The sequence below is a fragment of the Nerophis ophidion genome, linkage group LG14, assembly GCF_033978795.1.
Source record: "Nerophis ophidion isolate RoL-2023_Sa linkage group LG14, RoL_Noph_v1.0, whole genome shotgun sequence".
NCBI classification, from domain to species: domain Eukaryota; kingdom Metazoa; phylum Chordata; class Actinopteri; order Syngnathiformes; family Syngnathidae; genus Nerophis; species Nerophis ophidion.
Genome location: NC_084624.1, coordinates 31,207,518 through 31,230,786, shown reverse-complemented (window position 1 = coordinate 31,230,786; position 23,269 = coordinate 31,207,518). Strand labels below are relative to the sequence as shown.

General features: G+C 38.9%; 1 protein-coding gene across 2 annotated transcripts; it reads left to right on the top strand.

The window, feature by feature from the left end:
- The first annotated feature begins 2,999 nt into the window (after positions 1–2,999).
- Positions 3,000–16,470, top strand: elovl1a (ELOVL fatty acid elongase 1a). 2 transcript variants are annotated; one of them, XM_061920391.1, is made up of 8 exons: positions 3,003–3,332; positions 3,642–3,736; positions 6,594–6,784; positions 6,875–6,955; positions 9,815–9,871; positions 9,979–10,084; positions 10,163–10,302; positions 15,767–16,470. In XM_061920391.1, the coding sequence occupies exons 2-8, from the start codon at positions 3,676–3,678 to the stop codon at positions 16,082–16,084; spliced, it is 954 nt and encodes a 317-aa protein (XP_061776375.1). In that variant the 5' UTR covers positions 3,003–3,332; positions 3,642–3,675; the 3' UTR covers positions 16,085–16,470. The 2 variants fall into 2 exon arrangements, with proteins under 2 accessions (XP_061776374.1, XP_061776375.1); XM_061920390.1 differs by having other exon boundaries at positions 3,000–3,332; positions 9,979–10,302.
- The last annotated feature ends 6,799 nt before the right edge of the window (positions 16,471–23,269 follow it).

Sequence of the window (23,269 nt, the reverse complement as noted above, 5' to 3'; positions counted from 1 at the left end):
GCAGACAATGACGTCACACGTGTGGGGTCTCCTCACATCCTCGCATTGTTTTTAATGGGAGCCTCCAACAAAAAGGGCTATTCGGTCCGAGAAAACGACAATTTCCCCATTGTTTGAGAGAGGATGAAAGATTCGTGTTTGAGGATATTGATAGCGACGGACTAGAAAAAAAAAATTAATTAAAAAAAAAAGTAAAAAAAAAAAAACGTGATTGCATTGGGACGGATTACGATGTTTTTAGAGACATTTACTAGGATAATTCTGGGAAATCCCTTATCTTTCTATTGTGTTGCTAGTGTTTTAGTGAGTTTGATAGTACCTGATAGTCAAAGGTGTGCGTCCACGGGTGTCTTGACGCCAATGTCTCAGGGGAGTCGACGGCACAAGCTCAGCTTTTTTCCGGTAAGAAGTGACTTTTTACCACAAATTTCTCACCGAAACCTGCTGGTTGACATTCCGTCGTGATTCATGTTTGCTTGACCGCTGTGATCCAAACTAAAGTTTCAGCTCTGGGAATTTTAAACAAGGAATCACCGTGTGTTTGTGTGGCTAAAGGCTAAAGCTTCCCAACTCCATCTTTGTACTGTGACTTCTCCAATATGAATTGAACAAATTGGAAAAGATTCAGCAACACAGATGTCCAAAATCCTGTGTAATTATGCCGTTAAAGCAGACGACTTTTAGCTATGTGTGTGTGCAGCGCTCATATTTCCTTAAAGCCGTGACGTCTTGCGTACACGACATCATTACACGACGTTTTCAAGACGAAACTCCCGGGAAATTTAAAATTGCAATTTAGTAAACTAAAAAGGCCGTATTGGCATGTTTTGCAATGTTAATATTTCATCATTGATATATAAACTATCAGACTGCGTGGTGGGTAGTAGTGGGTTTCAGTAGGCCTTTAAATCCAAGTTCATTGTGTTCTTCTTTAAAAATGCACCACTTTTTTTTCTCAGAATGTTCAACTAACTTGAAGTGTTTTGTCACGATGATTATTTGTGATTAGTACATTTTCAGAATGTGCTTGTTCTATTTTGGGCCAAGGCAAAACAAAGAAAACAATGTGAAGTTGTCATTGTTTTATTTTTAAGTTATCATGCCATGATTTTACTCAACCGGCCCTCGTGAGAGTAGATTGTCCTCCATGCGGCCCCTGAGCTAAAATGACTTTGACACCCCTGCACTAACCCCTCCTCCACCGTGCTGCCCATTTGTAATTATTAGGAAAATCTAATTTGACTTCCCTTTACTTTTCAATGACATTTTTAACTTTAACTTTCAAATACATTTCCAGTATTCAAACACCACTGCAGGAAACGGTGAAACATTGTTTTTTTTCGAGAGGAATGTTGTATTTTTTTAACAAGTAGATCAGGGGTCACCAACGCGGTGCCCGCGGGCACCAGGTCGCCCGTAAGGACCAGTTGAGTAGCCCACTGGCCTGTTCTAAAAATAGCTCAAATAGCAGCACTTACCAATGAGCTGCCTCTATTTTTAAAATGTTATTTATTTACTAGCAAGCTGGTCTCGCTTTGCTCGACATTTTTAATTCTAGGAGAGACAAAACTCAAATAGAATTTGAAAATCCAAGAAAATATTTTAAAGACTTGGTCGTCACTTGTTTAAATAGATTCATTTATTTTTTTACTTTGCTTCTTATAACTTTCAGAAAAACAATTTTAGAGAAAAAATACAACCTTAAAAATTATTTTAGGATTTTTAAACACATACACCTTTTTACCTTTTAAATTCCTTCCTCTTCTTTCCTGACAATTTAAATCAATATTGAAGTAAATGTATTTTTGTTATTGTAAAGAATAATAAATACATTTTTATTTAATTCTTCATTCTAGCTTCTGTTTTTTCGACGAAGAATATTTATGAAACTTATTACGATTAAAATTCCCCCAAAAATATTCTAGCAAATTTAGAAAATCTTTAGAATCAAATTTAAATGTTATTTCAAAGTCTTTTGAATTTCTTTTAAAATTTTTGTTCTGGAAAATCTAGAAGAAATAATGATTTGTCTTTGTTAGAAATATAGCTTGGTCCAATTTGTTATATATTCTAACAAAGTGCAAATTGGATTTTAACCTATTTACAACTTGTAAATAAATAAATGGGTTGTACTTGTATCGCACATTTCTACCTTCAAGGTACTCAAAGCGCTTTAACACTACTTCCACATTTACCCATTCACACACTGATGGAGGGAGCTGCCATGCAAGGCGCTAACCAGCACCCATCAGGAGCAAGGGTGAAGTGTCTTGCTCAGGACACAACGGAAGTGACGAGGTTGGTACTAGGTGGGGATTGAACCAGGGACCCTCGGGTTGTGCACGGCCATTCTCCCACTGCGCCACGCCGTCCCACAATGTCATCAAAATTCTAAAATGAATCTTAACCAGGAAAAAATTACTAATAATGTTCCATAAATTATTTATTTTAATTTTTTTCAAAAAGATTCGAATTAGCTAGTTTTTTGCTTAATTTTTTCGGTTGAATATTGAATTTTAAAGAGTCAAAATTGAAGATAAACTCTGTTTTAAAATGTAATTTTAATTTTTTTTCGTGTTTTCTCCTCTTTTAAACCGTTCAATTAAGTGTTTTTTTCATCGTTTGTCCTCTACAGAAAACCTTCCGTAAAAGGAAAAAAAAGGTACGACGGAATGACGGACAGAAATACCCATTTTTCATATATATATATAGATTTATTTATTGAAGGTAAATTGAGCAAATTGGCTATTTCTGACAATTTATTTAGGTGTGTATCAAACTGGTAGCCCTTTGCATTACTCAATACCCAAGAAGTAGCTCTTGGTTTCAAAAAGGTTTGGTGACCCCTGAAGTAGACTCTTCCAAACTTTATAATTCCACACCCTTTTCTCTTTCTCGTACATTTGTATTTGCCTGTGTCTGTCTCTTTAAATCTCTCATTGATGAATCTGTCCAATCACAGACCAGCAGAGCGAGGCCAGGTGGGCGGAGCCTGCCAGTGAAACAGGGTGTGGTCCTGAAACTTGCCTGCTGTCTAGTAACACTTTAAATGAACTCCAGCGATTGTGCTCCCAAAGTCATCCCAGCCTCTCTTCTCTGACCTTCTTCCACACACGTCAGCGAGCACCTAACACACCTTTTGAGCTCCTCTTGGATATTTGTTGCCGCTGGAAACTGAGCTCCAGGTGAGAAGCTGAATTGGCTTCCACCCTATACCGACCTCCTCCGTGCTGTGGCTGACCCATAGGCTTCCTCCTGGGGGTTGATTGCCTGCCGGCCCGCCCTGGCTCTTTTAGCTTCTTCCCCGCTAACAGGAGCTGAGGACTCAGCAGGTGAAACCCAATGCCTTTTTATGTTGTTAAACGGTAGAAAATGAATGAATGAATGGATGGATGTATTCTTCACTATAAGTCTTTCAAAGTTTTTCTGATAAGCCTTAAGTTGTTGGCCTCACCTGTCTGACTCGCTCAGTTACAATCTCATCGTTTTTACAGTACATGACGACACAAAGAACCCTTTTATATCTAATCTTGATCATGAAATCACCTTTTTATGGATTTACCTGACCACTGTCTTCCTTCCAGCAGCTGCCTCCTGTTTGTTCAATGCTGTCTAAACATTGTGTTGAAATATTTGAACAGGCGGGTGTTTTCAGAAAAGAGTTGAGCATTCACCATGCTGTGGGAAGCCTGGTCGAATATTTTAGACTTCCACAACGAGCTACTGTCAAAATGCGGTGAGTTATCATTGATGTAAATGGAAATAATGACGCCAGCCCGCCTTTTGTAAATGCGGCGGCCGCTTGCTCAACAGGCAAGGTTAGTCATTGTATTGTTATGCGAGGATGCATATAAAGAAAACGCCGACTAAACGCACACACTTTGCCTGGAGACTTCAGTGTTTCTTGTACTCCGTAGTCTCCACTTGGCTGCAGCAGCCCTCAGTCTCCTCACAGATAAAACTCTTGTTTGTCCTTTTTATTATTTTTTTTATTTTTTTGCAGTTCCATGCAGTGTTGGTACATAGTTTGAATACTGGACATTTACTAGAGGCTTTTTTTATTGGAAAACAAAACAATACAATTTACAGTACACTGTAATAAAGAAAAAAAAACAGACTGAGATCATAGTAAATAAAGGTATATCAGTCATCAAAATTTAACTGTAAGAATAAAAGTGTAAAACAAACTGGCATGTCATCCACTAGAATTATACTTTTGAAAAAAAACAACTACATAAGAAAACATCCATCAATTTTATAGTAAAATTTCAGCATTTTTTTACCTTGTTTTTTTTTATAGTCTACTCCAGTGGTTTTCAAATGGGGGTACTTGAAGGTATGCCAAGGGGTACTTGAGATTTTTTTTTAAATATTCTAAAAATAGCAACAATTCAAAAATCCTTTATAAATATATTTATTGAATAATACTTCAACAAAATATGAATGTAAGTTCATAAACTGTGAAAAGAAATGCAACACTGCAATATTCAGTGTTGACAGCTAGAATTTTTTATGGACATGTTCCATAAATATTGTTAAAGATTTCTTTTTTTGTGAAGAAATGTTTAGAATTAAGTTCATGAATCCAGATGGATCTCTATTACAATCCCCAAAGAGGGCACTTTAAGTTGATGATTACTTCTATGTGTAGAAATCTTTATTTATAATTGAATCACTTGTTTATTTTTCAACAAGTTTTTAGTTATTTTTATATATTTTTATCCAAATAGTTCAAGATAGACCACTACAATTGAGCAATATTTTGCACTGTTATACAATTTAATAAATCAGAAACTGATGAGATAGTGCTGTATTTTACTTCTTTATATCCTTTTTTTCAACCAAAAATGCTTTGCTCTGATTAGGGGGTACTTGAATTAAAAAAAATTTCACAGGGGGTACATCACTGAAAAAAGGTTAAGAACCACTGGTCTACTCTAAACACAATAATATCTTGCTTTTAATTATAAAACTATTTTTTTGTATTTTTAAAAGGATCTACTTTTTTTCCTGCAACTGTTACATATACTTTAATATTGTACATGGTAATTGGGATTTGTTATATATTGTATGTTATATGGACATATAATAATATATCAGTATATATTATATACTGTATATATACTATGTAAATATTACATATGTTATATTTTATGTTGATACTATGGTACATTTGTAGTCTACTTTATACCTGCATTATCTTTTCCATCCTTACCCTTTCCATCTTTTGAAACTGAGCTACTGTGTGGAACAATTTCCCTTGTGGATCAATAAAGTCTAAGTCGAAAAAACATCTCTAATACTAGCCACTAAAATGGAGGTGTTTTTTTGATGTGTTTTTTTTAAGCTTTTCTTTATAAGGGGAAACAATAAGACCATAAATAATTGTTTTAATAAAATCAAACACCTGTACTGGAAAAATAAGTATCATATTTTAGGGGGGAAAGAAACAAACAAATAAAATGAACGTGGTTTTAGTTTTTATTATACCAAAGAGTATATTTTTCAACAAGAAAGAAAAAGAATGAAATAATTAAATACAAAATGCAGGAAACAAACAATATTTTTCCTTTTTGAGGAGGTAAAATATTTAACTTTTTTTGGAAAATGAGAAATACTGTACTTTACTTTAAAGTTTAAATATCCTTAAATAAAAAAGATTAACACGTTGTTATTGACCGTAAATAACCTTTTTTAATTTGAGAAAAACATTTAAAACCACAGAATATTCCTAAACACACACGTTGAATATATGTTTTTCATATTAATCAAACAAAGGTATTGTTTTAACAGGAAGGAGAAGAACAAAATGAAAAAGTGTTTGATTTTCTGGGGGGGAAAAAGGTAGAACAATGATTTCACAAAATATATGTGTTAAACGGGGAAAAAGTATTAAAACCATAAGTATTTGCTTTTTCCAGAAAAGCAAAACATTTGTACTGGAAACAAAAAGTACCCTTTTTGGTAAACAAGTCTTTAAACAAAGAAACAGGAAATGATTTTCATTTTTAACGAACATTTCTTTACAACAGGAGAAATAATGTAATTAAAATAAAAATAATAACATTTCCTTTTTTTCTTTTTTGGAAGGCTGGGGGCCATTTAACAAAAACATCTTTTGAATAAAAAAAAAAAGATCTAAATATTTTTTACATGGAAAAAAAATCTATGGTCGTAAACCTTCTAATTTGAAAGAAACAAAGTCTAAAACAGATTATATCCAAAACACACAATAAATTAAAAACATATTCCAAATATTTGGGGAAATTGGACATGATTTTCATTTAAAAGAATTGTTTTAATGACATAACTTCAAACATTAAAATATATATAACACAAAGTGGGGAAAAAGGCATTTAACTGGGAACAAAATAACTTTAATAAAAATATATAAAAAATGTTAAATACAATTTTTTTGCGAAAATAATTGGAATACTTTTTGTATATGTGCCATTACTAAACTATGTACTACTTCAGTCTTAAATCATCAAAATACTTATAGGTTCAGTTGTTTGTGTTCAGCTTTGATTTAACTTCTAAGCACACCAGAATGAAACTTTCCTGTTGTTAATGCTCAAATGTGTCCTTTCCAGACCCGAGGGTCAAAGACTACCCGTTGGTAAGATGTCCCGTCAAGATGACCTCCATCCTGGTGTCCTATGTCATCTTGGCCGTCTACGTGGGACCTCGCCTGATGGCCAACCGCAAACCTTTCAACCTAAAAACGGCCATGATCGTCTACAATTTCAGCATGGTCCTACTCAACTCCTATATCGTCTATGAGGTACTTGCATGAGTAAATAATGTCCCGCCACTGCGCCATAAATCTTTTTCATTGCGTAACGCTCCAATCTGTCCTCATTGGTACGCACAGTTCATGATGTCCGGTTGGGCCACCACCTTCACATGGAAATGTGACCTCATTGACCCTTCCAGCAGTCCGCAGGCACTTCGGGTAAGACGGCAAATCTTTTGATTAGAAAGTCAAGTCTGTACAACGAGTTTATTGGGTTAGTGTTGATGTCATGTTGTGTACATTGATTACAGAATATTTTCACTGTCCATAGAAACCCATAAATGCGCTGAATTTGTTTTTTTAAACATCCCAAAAAACGTCAAATGCCTAAAAACAAACAAACCTCCCAATTTCAACAATTATACAACTAATAGGTATAATAAGAATGGATGAATAAATATTTTTTGTTAATTTCTGACAGTTATCTCATAAAAAAAAAGAGCAAAGAATATACTGTATATATTTTTTTCTTTTTAAATATATTTTTTTTTAAATTGGGGGGAAAAAAATGCCTATCTCTTCGGATAAAGAAATAAAAAAACAATAAGGTCTCGATATACATATAAGAGTTTTAATTGTTGGTTTTTAAATGTATTGTAAACTGGTTATAATCCCTCTAAGGGAATATGATGTCAAAAACTAAAATGTCTCAAAGATTTTTTTTTTTTCTTACAATCCCCCAAAAACTAAAATGTTTAGCCATCTTGATTTTAATCAATCTAAAACAAAAAATGAAAAACATAGACAAAAAGTACATATTTTAAAAAATTGTTTAACAGAAAACTGAAAATATGAACCCTTGGTGTATAGTTTAATTTAAATACTTCTTGCAATGTTAAAAGGGAACTGTGCTTTTTTTTTAATCATGCTTATCAATCACACCCCTTTTGTGAGTCAACCTCCTATATTTTTTTCTTTTTTTATGCATTTTAACTTGTAAATATACACTAGCAAGACTCAGCTAACAATGGAAGTATAATTGGAATTACCCTATTCTCCTGCTTATAAAGCACTCTAAAGACTAAAAAACTCCAACATTTATATAGATGCTGTACATATATATGTAATGTAGTAACAGGCACATTTATAATAACATTTAATATTTACGTATTTTGGTCATTTTAAGCATGGGACGGCACAATATTTTCACAATGCTCACTATTTACTTCAGCAACAACTAATCATGGCAGACTTCATAAGAAACGACGACTCCTTTGTGACAAATGATTCAGAATTGTATATTTTTTAGCCGGAATATAAGGAGGATGATCTACAAGTTTTAGAAGCTGAGTGATAAGCAAATCAAGTAAGTAGCATTATTGCTAAGAGCTAAAGAAGACATAAAAATTCCAAACATAATAAAACAATCACTTACTGTACACTGTCTGCTCTCAATGGGATGCCGACTGATGGGATGTTCATATATTCCCATTTGGATGAAGAATTAATCATACGCAGATTCAAAAATAAGTAAGTCCAAAATGGTGGGTGCAAACAAGCGTTTTTGTGTCATCTCCAGGTCTAAGTTAAATGACCAACTTCTCGGTTTATTGCCACAACTTGTGAGAGGCATGATTCATAATCTAGAATTAACTTTCACCAACTCTGAGGCGATGCAGCAGCTTACCAGCTCAATACGTCAAATTCTGCATAAGCTAATTAGCTCTCTGTGATTACGGTGTCGCTAAAATTAGTTCTTCAGCATTAGTGCTTATAATAACAATATCACTAATACTGGGTTAATATGTAGGTCTCACCACATAAATGGAGTATTGTCAGGTTTTGAATGCTTTTAGGGAGCTTCATGGGCGCAATAGACTACTCTAACTAGCTTCATTGTTAACCATCTTGTACTTGACAAATATTACAAATTAGAATGCATAGAAATAGTAAAAGTTTGTTTTGTTGTCTTACACAGGGATTGTGAATGATAGGCAAAAATCCCCTCAGAAGTGCTGTTCCCCTTCAAGGACAAAAACGGCCTAAAATGGGTATAAAATAAAATCATTTAAAAAATATTTGGGGGGAAAAAGGACACATTTTCAATAATAATTATTATTTTTGACCTTTTGAATACATACATAAAAAATATTGAAAATACATTGTATTTATTCAATCAATCAAAGTTTATTTATATAGCCCTAAATCACTAGTGTCTCAAAGGGCTGCACAGACCACAACACAAACCAGAACGACATCCTTAGTAGAGCCCACATAAGGGCAAGGAAAACTCACCCCAGTGGGACGACAGTGACAATGACGACTATGAGAAACCTTGGAGAGGACCGCATATGTGGGCAATCCCCCCGCTCCCCTAGGGGACCGAAAGCAATGGATGTCGAGCGGGTCAAACTTGATACTGTGAAAGTTCAATCCGTTGTGGATTTATTGATTTATTTGTGATGAGTGTGAGATTACAAATTGTGGTTATATAATGGCTTACTGGGGACATTTTTGTCCTCACTAGTACAAGTTGGATTTATATTCATTACCGGCATCAGATTTCTGATTGACCTACAAAGACATTTAGAATTGGAATTATAAAATTTAACATGAAAACAAATGTTAAGGAAAAATTATTCAATATGGAATAACAGAACCAAAATGATGGCCAAAAAGAAGCAACTCCTAAAATGACCCAAAAGTAAAATCTCTTACGTAGTCAAAAGGTTGAAAAAAAGGAAAATGTCAAAACGCTGTCGGTAAAATGTTTAACATTTCAAAAATAATGAACACTAAAACAGTTTTAATTTGTTTCAATAATGAACAATTCTGGAGGAACATGTTTATAATTGATTATTTTTGAATGTATACTGAATGTAAAATCTCCAGGGAGGTTACGGTTCCCCGAACAAAAATACATTTTAAAAAAAATTATGCATGCTATTGTGGATTTTTTATTTTTTAACAGATATAAATTTCTAAATTCTGACTATGTGAGCCGTTTTGTAAAGTATAAATTGAATCCATGACCTGATAATCACAACTCATCAGCTCCTCTTTTACCCTTCCTTTTAGATGGTGCACGTTGCTTGGGTCTTTTTTTTTTCCAAGTTCATTGAACTCATTGACACAGTAAGAAATGTTTAAATTCCTCAAAATCTTTACTTAAAAAATATATTGTGTTTGTTAGCCGGAAGATGTATGTTGCGTAACTTGAAGCCATCTTTATTTCATTTCAGCTATTCTTTGTGTTGCGGAAGAAACAAAACCAGATTACATTTCTCCACGTGTTTCATCACTCTTTCATGCCCTGGTCGTGGTGGTGGGGCGTGTATCTGACTCCTGGTAGGAAACGTCCCATACAAACCGCACAGTCAGTGTTAATCATGATGACAACTTCACATCAATCCTCACTATGTCCAGCTGGAGGAATGTGCTCCTTCCATGCCATGGTCAACTGCGGCGTCCATGTCATCATGTACACCTACTACGGCCTGTCTGCCGCAGGACCACGCTTCCAGAAATACCTGTGGTGGAAGAAGTACATGACTGCCATCCAGCTTGTAGGTGTTGTATACACACTCACTGGGGTCACAACATTAGATACGTCTGCACAATCCCACGAAAAGTGTCCCAAAAAACATATTTTCTAGATGGATGATTAAGTTTATTTCGAATATGTTTAAACAATTTATTTGAAGTGTATCACATAATCCAACATGCACGAAAATAAATGGCAAAAAACAGAGCTTTTATACAGTACACTATTCGCAGGGGTTACGTTCCGAAACCACTGGCAAATGACGAAAAACCGTGGATCGTTGGTACATTCATAAAAATGTTTGGGATGACGTGTTTTCTGACAAAACAAAAACATTTTATATGTTTGTGTATGTGTGTATATCTCGAGCGATCTATCTCTTGATGTATCTATAGATACAGTATATATATGTATGCATGTATGTACGTGTACAGTATATATACGTATGTACGCATGTATGGACATGTATTTACATACATTTTTCATGAGTTGAACTCGGGCAGCACGGTGGAACAGTGCGTCACAATACGAAGGTCCGTAGTTCGATTGTGGGCTCGGGATCTTTCTGTATGGAGTTTGCATGTTCTCCCCGTGACTGCGTGGTTTCCCTCTGGGTACTCCGGCTTCCTCCCACCTCCAAAGACATGCACCTGGGGGTAGGTTGATTGGCAACACTAAATTGGCCCAAGTGTATAAATGTGAGTGTGAATATCTGTGTTGGCCCTGCGAAGAGGTGGCGACTTGTCCAGGGTGTACACCGCCTTCCGCCCGAATGCAGCTGAGATAGGTTCCAGCACTCCTGTGACCCTGAACGGGACAAGCGGTAGAAAATGGATGAATAATGAGTTGAACTCAAAAGATTTAAAACTTTTATTATTTACCTTAAAAACCTCCATCCATCCATTTTCTACCGCTTAATTCCTTTGGGGTTGCGGGGGGCGCTAGTGCCTATCTCAGCTACAATCGGGCGGAAGGTGGGGTACACCCTGGACAAGTCGCCACCTCATCACAGGGCCAACATAGATAGATAGACAGACATCATTCACACTCACATTCACACACTAGGGACCATTTAGTGTTGCCATTCAACCTATCCCCAGGTGCATGTCTTTGGAAGTTGGAGGAAGCTGGAGTATCCGGAGAGAACCCACGCATTCACGGGGAGGACATGCAAACTCCACACAGAAAGATCCCGAGCTCGGGATTGAACCCTGGACTACTCAGGACCTTCGTATTGTGAGGCAGATGCACTAACCCCTCTGCCACGGTGAACCCCATACCTTAATTTCCTCTCAAATATTGTTCACAAATCTGTCTGAAAAAGTGTTCATTAACACTTCTTCTTTGTCAAGATAATCCATCCCACCAGGTGTGGCATATCAAGATGCAGATTAAACAGCATGATTATTGCACAGGTGTCCCTTAGGCTGGCCACAATAAAAGGCAACTCTGAAATGTGCAGTTTTGCTTTATTGGGAGGAGTGGGGCTGTCAGAAAAGCAGTCGGTATCTGGTGTGACCACAATTTGCCTGAGGCAGTGTAACACATCTTCGCAGAGTTGATCAGATTGTTGATTGTGGCCTGTGGATGTTGGTCCACTACTTTTCAATGGCTGTGCAAAGTTTCTGGATCCTGGCAGCACCAGGTAGACGCCGTCGTATACGCTGATCCACAGCATCCCAAATATGCTCAATGGGTGACATGTCCTGTGAGTATGCTGGCCATGCAAGAATTGGGATGTATTCAGCTTCCAGGAATTGTGTACACATCCTTGCAACCTGGGGCAGTGCATTGTCCTGCTGCAACATAAGGTGAATGGCACAACAATGGGCCTCAGGATCTCGTCACGGTATCTCTGTACATTCAAAATGCCATCAATATAATGCACTTGTGTTCACTGTCTAACATACGCCTGCCCATACCATAACCCCGCCCCCACCATGGGCCACTCAAGTCACAACTTTGACATCCGCAAACCGCTCTCCTACATGACGCCACACACGCTGTCTGCCATCTGCCCTGAACAGTGAAAACCGGGATTCATCCATGGAAAAAAAACACCTCTTCAGCGTGCCAGACACCGTAGAATGTTAGCATTTGCCCACAAAAGTCGGTAACGACGACAAACTGTCGTCACAGCAAGACCCCGATAAAGACAACAACTATGCGGATGAGCTTTCCTGAGATGCTTTCTCACAGTTTGTGCAGAAATAATTTGGTCATGCAAACCAATTTTTGCAACAGCTATGGCTGGTCTCAGAAAATCATGGAGGTGCACCTGCTGGGTGTGAATGTCCTGGGTTGGTGTGGTTACATGTGGTCTGCAGTTGTGAGGCCAGTTGGATGTACTGCCAAATACTCTGAAACACCTTTGGAGACGGCTTATGGTAGAGAAATGAACATTCAATACACGGGGGACAGCTCTTGTGGAAATCCCTGCAGTCAGCATGTCAATTGCACGCTCCCTTAAAACTTGCGACATCGGTTGTGCCGTGTGATAAAACTGCATATTCCAAATTGGCCTTTTATTGTGCACCTGTGCAATAATTTTGTTGTTTAATTAGCATCTTGATTTTCCACATCCTGAGGTGGGATGGATTATGCTCACTAACACAGATTTGGACATATTTGTGAACACTATCTGAGAGGAATAGGTCTGTTGTGTATATAGTAAAAGTTTTTGATCTTTGAGTTCAACACGTGAAAAATAGGAGCAAAAACAAAAGGGTTGGGTTTGTATTTTTGTTTAGTATATCAAGCTGTCATTTTTATTTATCATATTTGGATAATACTAATCATTATAATACATCATTATTTTTACCTGGTGACACTCCTATATATCAGTCACGATCAAAAGTTTACATACACTTGTAAAGAACATAATGTCATGGCTGTCTTGAGTTTCCAATACTTTCTACAACTCTTATTTTGGAGCACATACTTGTTGGTCACAAAAAACCTTCATGACCTTTGGTTCTTTTATGAATTTATTATGGGTCTAATGAAAATGTGACCAAATATAATGGGTCAAAAGTATACATACAGCAATGTTAATATTTGGTTACATGTCCCTTGGCAACTTTCACTGCGATAAGGTGCTTTTGGTAGCCATCCACAAGCTTCTGGTTGAATATTTGACCACTCCTCTTGACAAAATTGGTGCGGTTCAGCTAAATTTGTTGGTTTTCTGACATGGACTTGTTTCTTCAGCATTGTCCACACGTTTAAGTCATGACTTTGGGAAGGTCATTTTAAAACAAATACATCCAAACACTTGATTAATATTTATTATGTAAATGAACAAAGATCAGATATTATTGTATGTGGTTTATAAACAAAAAAGAGGTTTTAGCACATGAACATCGGATCAATAACAGTGCTTTACAATCTCATTATTACCATAGAAAGGGGCCAAGTCTGTCATTTTTCGGACACAATAAAGGATTAAATCATTTTAAACACATATCCTTACGATAACCACAACTATATTAGTTTTCCCTACATGTAGTTAGTAATCAGTTGTGAACAGAAGAAGCCCGAAAGCGGTATGCAACGTGGTGACGGGAATCAATTTTTGGCACTGAATCAGTTGTTGGCGCAACGCTGATAGTAGCAAATAATAGATTGGATTTATAGTGTCGATGTCAGAATCGATGACTGGCCTGTTGATTGCATAATGACAGTAAAAACTAAATGTGTCCTGTTCGCTATCTCCCTGGTGTGCAAATATTACATGTTAAAGCCACACATTCTGGTTTTGGCGGTGACCTCCTTATCCCGCAAAGAAAATAATCTGATTGTCTTTTGTTAATATCTAACCCCCACTCGTCTTTCAACACCATTTTTGAGCTCTGATTGGATATATTCTGATTTTGTCCCACCCATCGGCAAGACAAAATTAGATATGATTGGATTTCGTTTTGTCTTGTAATTATACTTTTAGTAACATGTCAATTACTTGTTTTATCGTCTCTGTCAACGTGCCTTTGTTTAGATTACTGATCATCTTATTTTAACCTGCTCTGAGGACTTTATATATTTAATGTAGTAACAGGCACATTCACAATATAATATAATATTTACATATTTTGATTATTTTAAGCATATGCATCACATTCATTTAAAAAACGCATCACATCATTGATTATTACTCACTGCAGACTTTATGAGCGCCAACAAACCCAATAAAACATCCCTTACCCTGCAAGGTCCATCACTGGGATGCCGACTGCTAGGATGTTCATATATTCCCATTTAGATGAACAGCTCATAATCCTCATGAAGAAAGGGGGGGTAGAACCATGTATCTTTTTGTGTTGTTCTCGCTATTTCCTGGTATACATTGGCTGTCAATGTGTACCAACTTGTCAGATTATGTCCTCAGCCTTCGACTATCTCTTCTACTATCCAGGTGAGAGGCATGATTTATGATCTACAATAAAGTTTGACAAGCAAGAAAACAAGGAAGCAGCTGATGTCAACAATGCCGCGCAAACTCGTGATCACGGCACCGCTATTAATAGTTTTTCTGCGTCAGCGCTTATAATGGCAGTATCACCAATACTTAGTTAATCACCAAATCATGAAATTAATCAGTCATTCAATCAACGTTTATTTATATAGCCTTTACTCACAAATGCTTCAAAGGGCTGCACAAACCACAACGACATTTTTGGATCTGATCCCACAATGTAAATGGAGTGTTGTTGGGGCTTTTTGGATGGTTATTTATTGGGATTTATTGGCCGATAGAGGACCTCCCTTTGGCTCCATTGTAAGCAGACTTTGATTTACAGTCGTTTAAGAGTTAGAATGCATTAAAAAAGTGTGTGCGTGCGTCATAAGTTCGGACACACCTTCTCATTCAATGCATTTTCTTTATTTTCATGGCTATTTACATGGTAGATTGTCACTGAAGGCCTCAAAACTGTGACACCTGTTAGGTGAAAACCATTTCAGGTGACTACTTCTTGAAGCTCATTGAGAGAATGCAAAGTGTGCAAAGCAGTAATCAGAGCAAATGGTGGCTATTTTGAAAAAACTAGAATATAAAACATGTTTTCAGTTATTTCTCCTTGTTTTCTTAAGAACATAACTCCCCATGTGTTCATTCATGGTTTTGATGTGACAATCTAAAATGTAAATAGTCATGAAAATAAAGAAAATTCATTGAAATGAGGTGTGTCCAAACTTTAGGCCTTTACTGTAAATATTACTTTTCACATAGTAGTTGTGGAGTACTGTGTGTAAAATTGTGTGGACAAAAACCTTTATTTTAATTTGGAATAAGGATGTAACTAAAGTAAAACCGATAAATTATTTTATTACTAATGCTTGCTTCACTGACATTGTTACTCGCAACTGTGCATTTTTTTTTATCATCTGCGAGTATTTCCTAATACAAAATGTCCACTGAGTTTGACAGATTTTTTCTTAATTTTTTTTCTTTTGCACACTTAACAATTTCCTCCTGCTGGTCCACACAGTTGCAGTTCATTCTGGTGTCGGTGCACATCAGCCAGTACTACTTCATGGAGAACTGTGACTACCAGATGCCCCTGTGGATCCATCTCATTTGGATGTACGGAGTCCTCTTCTTCATCCTCTTCTCCAACTTCTGGGTGCAGGCTTACATAAAGGGGAAACGACTCCCCGTCAAGGACCTCAAAAGCAATCAAAAGAGCTCAGTCGAAGGCGACGGTGTGGTAGCCAACGGCAATCCCCTGCAGCTGAATGGTGATTTACACCACCACCACCACCTCACCAATGGGAATGTGCAGATTGGCAAAGTGAAGGAGATCTAACTCGACTCTACCACGGCTGTAGAATAACCAAGTCTAATCTTTTGCTGATTCACTTTTGTTGGGATATGAATGGCGTGGCATGGTGTGTTGTTTTGCCAGTGCTCTGGTTTTTCTCGCCACGCTTGTTGTGTTTGTTGCCACACTGTCGTACGCACACACACTAAGTATGAATATTGGTGCTCCCTCTCTCACATGGATCATGTTCCAATTTCTGACGAGATGAGCGTGCTTATAGAAAATATAACACACGTCCCACTAAAGACTAGCATGTGTTGTGTAAATAACCTCTGCCAAGTTTACGCCAAAGGAGTTAAAAAATGTGCATTGTGTGTCATATTTAGATTTTGTTTATTTATCTTTTTGAAATAAAACACATTTTAGATAAAGGTTGGTGTCATTTGGAGTGTAGCCACAATTCAAGTTTAAATTTCACTGTTTTGTTACTGTATATTAGGTTTTGCATTTATGCTTAACTTAAGAACAGAGGATTTCTTTTTTCATGAAGTTGTCATTTTCTTTGTCGTCAAATAACGGTTGCAAATTTTGATTGTTTTGGTGAGTGTGTGGCACACTCGCTGACTGATTTGACACTGCACCAATACTGTCTTGGTGTTTTATAATGGCGCTAGCCGCTGGATTAAATATGTCACTGCATTTGACCTGCTAATATAATTAATAATGTAACGCACCCCTTATAGGGACCACTTGGATGAGCTTCCAAAGCCCACGGTATGTACAGAACAGCGCTGCCAGTGTCCTGATGAGCTTGCGAAAGTACAAGCACATCACCGTAATTCCCGCCTTTATTGAGTACCAGGTCCCCCTGCATACCCACCACTGTTTGCACAGTAATGCCCGCACTTATTTCACCGACCTCAGCAACGCTCCAGAAAACCGCTGTCACTAACTACAGTTCATCTCTACATCTGTAAGTGCAAGTTAAAAGTGTAGTATACAAAGCCAAAGCCATTTATCAACAACACCCAAACACGCCCCTGCCTTTGCTGGGCCCGAGCTCCTCTAAGATGGACTGATGCAAAGTGGAAAAGTGTTCTGTGGTCTGACGAGTCAACATTTCAAATATATTTTGGAATGACGCCGGCCCATGCGCACAGGCGTCATTCGGCTTGCAAAAAGCAGACGTAACACAACTACATGGACTTTGTTACGGAGATTTATCCTCCGATTAAATAGAGGGCCCGTTTTCTTTTGTTTCGTGGAGCCTTGGCGTGCGTTCAAGAGCACGCTGCTGCAACATGTGTGGACAATATTGGAGACAGACGCACTTGTCTCCACACTAAAAGTATACAGCGAAGGAGAAAACTATTTGATGTTGCTTTTTATTTTTTCAATACGGCGTCCATCAGCTGCTGTGTCTGAGAGTTAATGAGGTGAGGAAACATGCAGCAGGCGATGTGTCGTGAACCTTGTCACAACTTGTGTATAAGGTTTCTTACTTTGTTTATTGGGATTCTCACTTGTTCTTCATTTATTTTCTTACTGTACCAGTGTTCAAATATCATCAATACTACCTCATCAAATTGTGAAGATTGTGTATTTGATGTACGAGGTATCAGTCCTGTTTATTTATTTGGGCCAAACCGTTGCACTGAACCACTAGATCAGGGGTCACCAACCTTTTTGAAACCAAGAAACCAATTTACTCAATTTACCTTTAACTCTATGTTATTATTAATAATTAATGATATTTATTTTTTTATTTATGTTAATGATTTCTCACAATAAATATTTTTTTTTGATGAGATGTTTTAAATAGGTTAAAATCCAATCTGCACTTTGTTAGAATATATAACAAATTGGACCAAGCTATATTTCTAAAAAAGACAAATCATTATTTTTTCTGGATTTTCCAGAACAAAAATTTTATAAGAAATTCAAAAGACCTTGAAATAAGATTTAAGTGTGATTCTACAGATTTTGTATATCTGCCAGAATATTTTTTTAATTTTAATCATAAGTTTGAAGAAATATTTCACCAAAAAACAGAAGCTAAAATGAAGAATTAAATTAAAATGTATTTTTTATTCTTTACAATAAAAAAAATAATACTTCAACATTGATTTAAATTGTCAAGAAAGAAGAGGAAGGAATTTAAAAGGTAAAAAGGTTATACATGTTAAAAAAAAATCCTAAAATCATTTTTAAGGTTGTATTTTTTCTCTAAAATTGTCTTTCTGAAAGTTATAAGAAGCAAAGTAAAAAAAAATAATAATTTATTAAAACAAGTGAAGACCAAGTATTTTAAATATTTTCTTGGATTTTCAAATTCTATTTGAGTTTTGTCTCTCTTAGAATTAAAAATGTCGAGCAAAGCGAGACCAGCTTGCTAGCAAATAAAATTTAAAAAATAGAGGCAGCTCACTGGTAAGTGCTGCTATTTGAGCTATTTTTAGAACAGGCCAGGGCTACTCATCTGGTCTTTACGGGCTACCTGGTGCCCGCGGGCACCGCGTTGGTGACCCCTGCACTAGATGTTGTTGGAGAAGTTCAAAGCTCGTTTATTAGACTTTAGTGCCACCAGCTTTGTGTTGTATTGTTATATCAACAAGTAAACACATTTTTTTTTACATTACTAGGGTTTTTTTTTCATATCACAAAGGTATTACTTTAAATAAAAACCTTCATGTGACATAGCGTTTTGTTGATGTTTCATTGTTTTGTGTACAGTGACGTCGAGGCCACATTGGGGCCACAAGCGCGTGTACATTGAAGGCATATAAAAATCACATTTTACTTGCGAAAAATCTGATTTAAAAAAAATCCGATATGGGCCACTTTGGCCTGCAGTGTAAAAGTGTCTTGATGTTTCACAATGGTGCCATCTGCTGGATTAAAAAAGTCATTACATCTGACCTGCAAATACAATTGATTGCAGGCATATGTTTATTTTAAGGAAGTGAATATGAAAGGCACAACTATGATCAGTGACTCAAATAGTTTAAAAAATGGAAATTTACATTATTCTGCGCTACAAGATTAAAATAATCCCAAACTTTTTCTGAAGTTGACAGACGTGAACAAAGTATACTGTTAATAATTTATTTTTCTTAAAAAGGAAAAAAGGAACCACTTCTCTTGGAAGGGGCTGGACTCTCTTTCACTCTGGCGTTGCCGGCAGTGAGAGGCGACGGGCTGGGGTGGCAAACTGTTGTTTGCGCTTACGCACCAAACAACAGTTCAGAATACCCACCCTTTTTGGGTACACTCGAGGGACTACTGGAGAGTGCTCCCTCGGGTGATTCCCTTGTTCTGCTGGGATACTTCAACGCTCATGTTGGTAACGACAGTGAAACCTGGAGAGGCGTGATTGGAAAGAATGGCCGCCCGGATCTGAACCCGAGTGGTGTTTTGTTATTGGACTTCTGTGCTCGTCACAATTTGTCCATAACAAAGACCATGTTCAAACATAAGGGTGTCCATATGTGCACTTGGCACCAGGACACCCTAGGCCGCAGTTCCATGATCGACTTTGTAGTTCTGTCATCGGATTTGCGGCCTTATGTTTTGGACACTCGGGTGAAGAGAGGGGCGGAGCTTTCTACCGATCACCACCTGGTGGTGAGTTGGCTGCGATGGTGGGGGAGGATGCCGGACAGACCTGGCAGGCCCAAACGCATTGTGAGGGTTTGCTGGGAACGTCTGGCAGAGTCTCCTGTCAGAGAAAGTTTCAATTCCCACCTCCGGAGGAACTTTGAACATGTCACGAGGGAGGTGCTGGACATTGAGTCCGAGTGGACCATGATTCCGCACCTCTATTGTTGAGGCGGCTGATCGGAGCTGTGGCCGCAAGGTAGTTGGTGCTTGTCGTGACGGTAATCCTAGAACCCGGTGGTGGACACCAGCGGTGAGGGATGCCGTCAAGCTGAAAAAGGAGTCCTATCGGGTTCTTTTGGCTCATAGGACTCCAGAGGCAGTGGACAGGTACCGACAGGCCAAGCGGTGTGCAGCTTCAGCGGTCGCAGAGGCAAAAACTCGGACATGGGAAGAGTTTGGGGAAGCCATGGAAAATGACTTCCGGATGGCTTCGAAGCAATTCTGGACCACCATCCGCCGCCTCAGGAAGGGGAAGCAGTGCACTGTCAACACCGTGTATGGTGTGGATGGTGTTCTGCTGACCTCAACTGCGGATGTTGTGGATAGGTGGAAGGAATACTTCGAAGACCTCCTCAATCCCACCAACACGTCTTCCTATGAGGAAGCAGTGCCTGGGGAATCTGTGGTGGACTCTCCTATTTCTGGGGCTGAGGTTGCTGAGGTAGTTAAAAAGCTCCTCGGTGGCAAGGCCCCAGGGGTGGATGAGATCTGCCCGGAGTTCCTTAAGGCTCTGGATGCTGTGGGGCTGTCTTGGTTGACAAGACTCTGCAGCATTGCGTGGACATCGGGGGCGGTACCTCTGGATTGGCAGACCGGGGTGGTAGTCCCTCTCTTTAAGAAGGGGGACCGGAGGGTGTGTTCCAACTATCGTGGGATCACACTCCTCAGCCTTCCCGGTAAGGTTTATTCAGGTGTACTGGAGAGGAGGCTACGCCGGATAGTCGAACCTCGGATTCAGGAGGAACAGTGTGGTTTTCGTCCTGGTCGTGGAACTGTGGACCAGCTCTATACTCTCGGCAGGGTTCTTGAGGGTGCATGGGAGTTTGCCCAACCAGTCTACATGTGCTTTGTGGACTTGGAGAAGGCATTCGACCGTGTCCCTCGGGAAGTCCTGTGGGGAGTGCTCAGAGAGTATGGGGTATCGGAATGTCTTATTGTGGCAGTCCGATCCCTGTACGATCAGTGTCAGAGCTTGGTCCGCATTGCTGGCAGTAAGTCGGACACGTTTCCAGTGAGGGTTGGACTCCGCCAAGGCTGCCCTTTGTCACCGATTCTGTTCATAACTTTTATGGACAGACTTTCTAGGCGCAGTCAAGGCATTGAGGGGTTCCGGTTTGGTGGCCGCGGGATTAGGTCTTTGCTTTTTGCAGACGATGTGGTCCTGTTGGCTTCATCTGGCCGGGATCTTCAGCTCTCACTGGATCGGTTCGCAGCCGAGTGTGAAGCGGCCGGAATGAGAATCAGCACCTCCGAATCCGAGTCCATGGTTCTCTCCCGGAAAAGGGTGGAGTGCCATCTCGGGTTGGGGAGGAGACCCTCCCCCAAGTGGAGGAATTCAAGTACCTAGGAGTCTTGTTCACGAGTGAGGGAAGAGTGGATCGTGAGATCGACAGGCGGATCGGTGCGGCGTCTTCAGTAATGCGGACGTTGTATCGATCCGTTGTGGTGAAGAAGGAGCTGAGCCGGAAGGCAAAGCTCTCAATTTACCGGTCGATCTACGTTCCCATCCTCACCTATGGTCATGAGCTTTGGGTCATGACCGAAAGGATAAGATCACGGGTACAAGCGGCCGAAATGAGTTTCCTCCGCCGGGTGGCGGGGCTCTCCCTTAGAGATAGGGTGAGAAGCTCTGCCATCCGGGAGGAACTCAAAGTAAAGCCACTGCTCCTCCACATCGTGAGGAGCCAGATGAGGTGGTTCGGGCATCTGGTCAGGATGCCACCCGAACGCCTCCCGAGGGAGGTGTTTAGGGCACGTCCAACCGGTAGGAGGCCACGGGGAAGACCCAGGACACGTTGGGAAGACTATGTCTCCCGGCTGGCCTGGGAACGCCTCGGGATCCCCCGGGAAGAGCTAGACGAAGTGGCTGGGGAAAGGGAAGTCTGGGCTTCCCTGCTTAGGCTGCTGCCCCCGCGACCCGACCTCGGATAAGCGGAAGAAGAGGGATGGATGGATGGATGGATGGAAAAAAGGCTGGAACTGAATTCTAAAAAACATTTGTTTGTATTGATGACAATTCTCTCATACACTCTGTCATTCGAGACTTCTAGAGGGTTTGATTACCACACCACTCTAAATGTATAATCCAGTGGTTCTTAACCAATTGTTGGAGGTACCGAACCCCACCATTTTTATATACGCATTCACTGAACCCTTCTTTAGTGAAAAATAAAAAAAATTTTTTTCCTTCAAATTCAAGACAAAGTTACATGTTTTTGGTAACACTTTAGTATGGGGAACATATTCTAAGTAACAAATACTTAATTTAGAGTTGTTTGGACACTAGGAAAACATATTCTAAATATTAAAGACTTAATTTAGAGTTATTTGGTTACAGTTAGGGTTATAATAAGGCCATGCCGAATAAGGCATTAATAAGTAATTAATGACTAGTTAAGAGCCAATATGTTACTAATTTGCATGTTAATAAGCAACTAATTAATGGTGAATATGTTCCACATACTAAAGTGTTACCATGTTTTTTTGTACTGGTGCACAAAATGAGCCGTGCATGAACATCACCTTGTTCAAACAACAAAACCAACACAGTGCATAAACTCACAACAAATGACACACCTGCAAATCAGTCAGCTGTTGCCGTACCCGTAATACGCCGATAGGGAGAAGTTTGTATTTCCAAGGAGAGTTGGGTGTGTTTTGAAGTGAAGTGAATTAGTGAAGTGAATTATATTTATATAGCGCTTTTCTCTCGTGACTCAAAACACTTTTACATTGTAAACCCAATATCTAAGTTACATTTAAACCAGTGTGAGTGGCACTGGGAGCAGGTGGGTGAAGTGACTCGCCCAAGGACACAACGGCAGTGACTAGGATGTCGGAAGCGGGGATCGAACCTGGAACCCTCACGTTGCTGGCACGGCCACCTTACCAACCGAGCAAGACCGCCCCTCCTGTCCTCCTTGACCTCCGCCGAACCCCTGAGGCCAACTCACCGAACCTCTAGGATTCGATCGAACCCAGGTTGAGAACCACTGGTATAGACTATAAAGTTTACAAACATAAAGAGGGATCCTAGTGGGCCAGGACAATCTTTCCTTTTCTCTTAACTAAAACTGGGGAAATGCATAGAGTGCTCTGGGCTTCAGTACAGTGTTGATCTCCTGAAGACATGATTTAATTTCACAATTCTTTGAGGAAAAAAAGGCCTGGTTAGGCGTGTGTATAGCAGTATGTGTGCTGTATATAGTGACATGGCATATAATCATGTCATGTGTGCCTTCTTTGGGTGGAGCCAGGTTTACAACTATGTTGTGAGATGTTATGTGGTTTGTTACTTATGTTACGTTGCAGCTATTTCAAAGTTTTGTCAATTTGTTGTGGCCCAAAATA

What these genes read in the sequence shown, in the direction of transcription:
- elovl1a (XM_061920390.1), top strand. Translation starts at nt 3,676, where the DNA reads ATGCTGTGGGAAGCCTGGTCGAATATTTTAGACTTCCACAACGAGCTA. An exon ending in GCAGTCCGCAGGCACTTCGG is followed by an intron (nt 6,956 to 9,814) that starts GTAAGACGGCAA and finishes CCTTCCTTTTAG; the next exon opens with ATGGTGCACGTTGCTTGGGT. An exon ending in ACATGACTGCCATCCAGCTT is followed by an intron (nt 10,303 to 15,766) that starts GTAGGTGTTGTA and finishes TGGTCCACACAG; the next exon opens with TTGCAGTTCATTCTGGTGTC.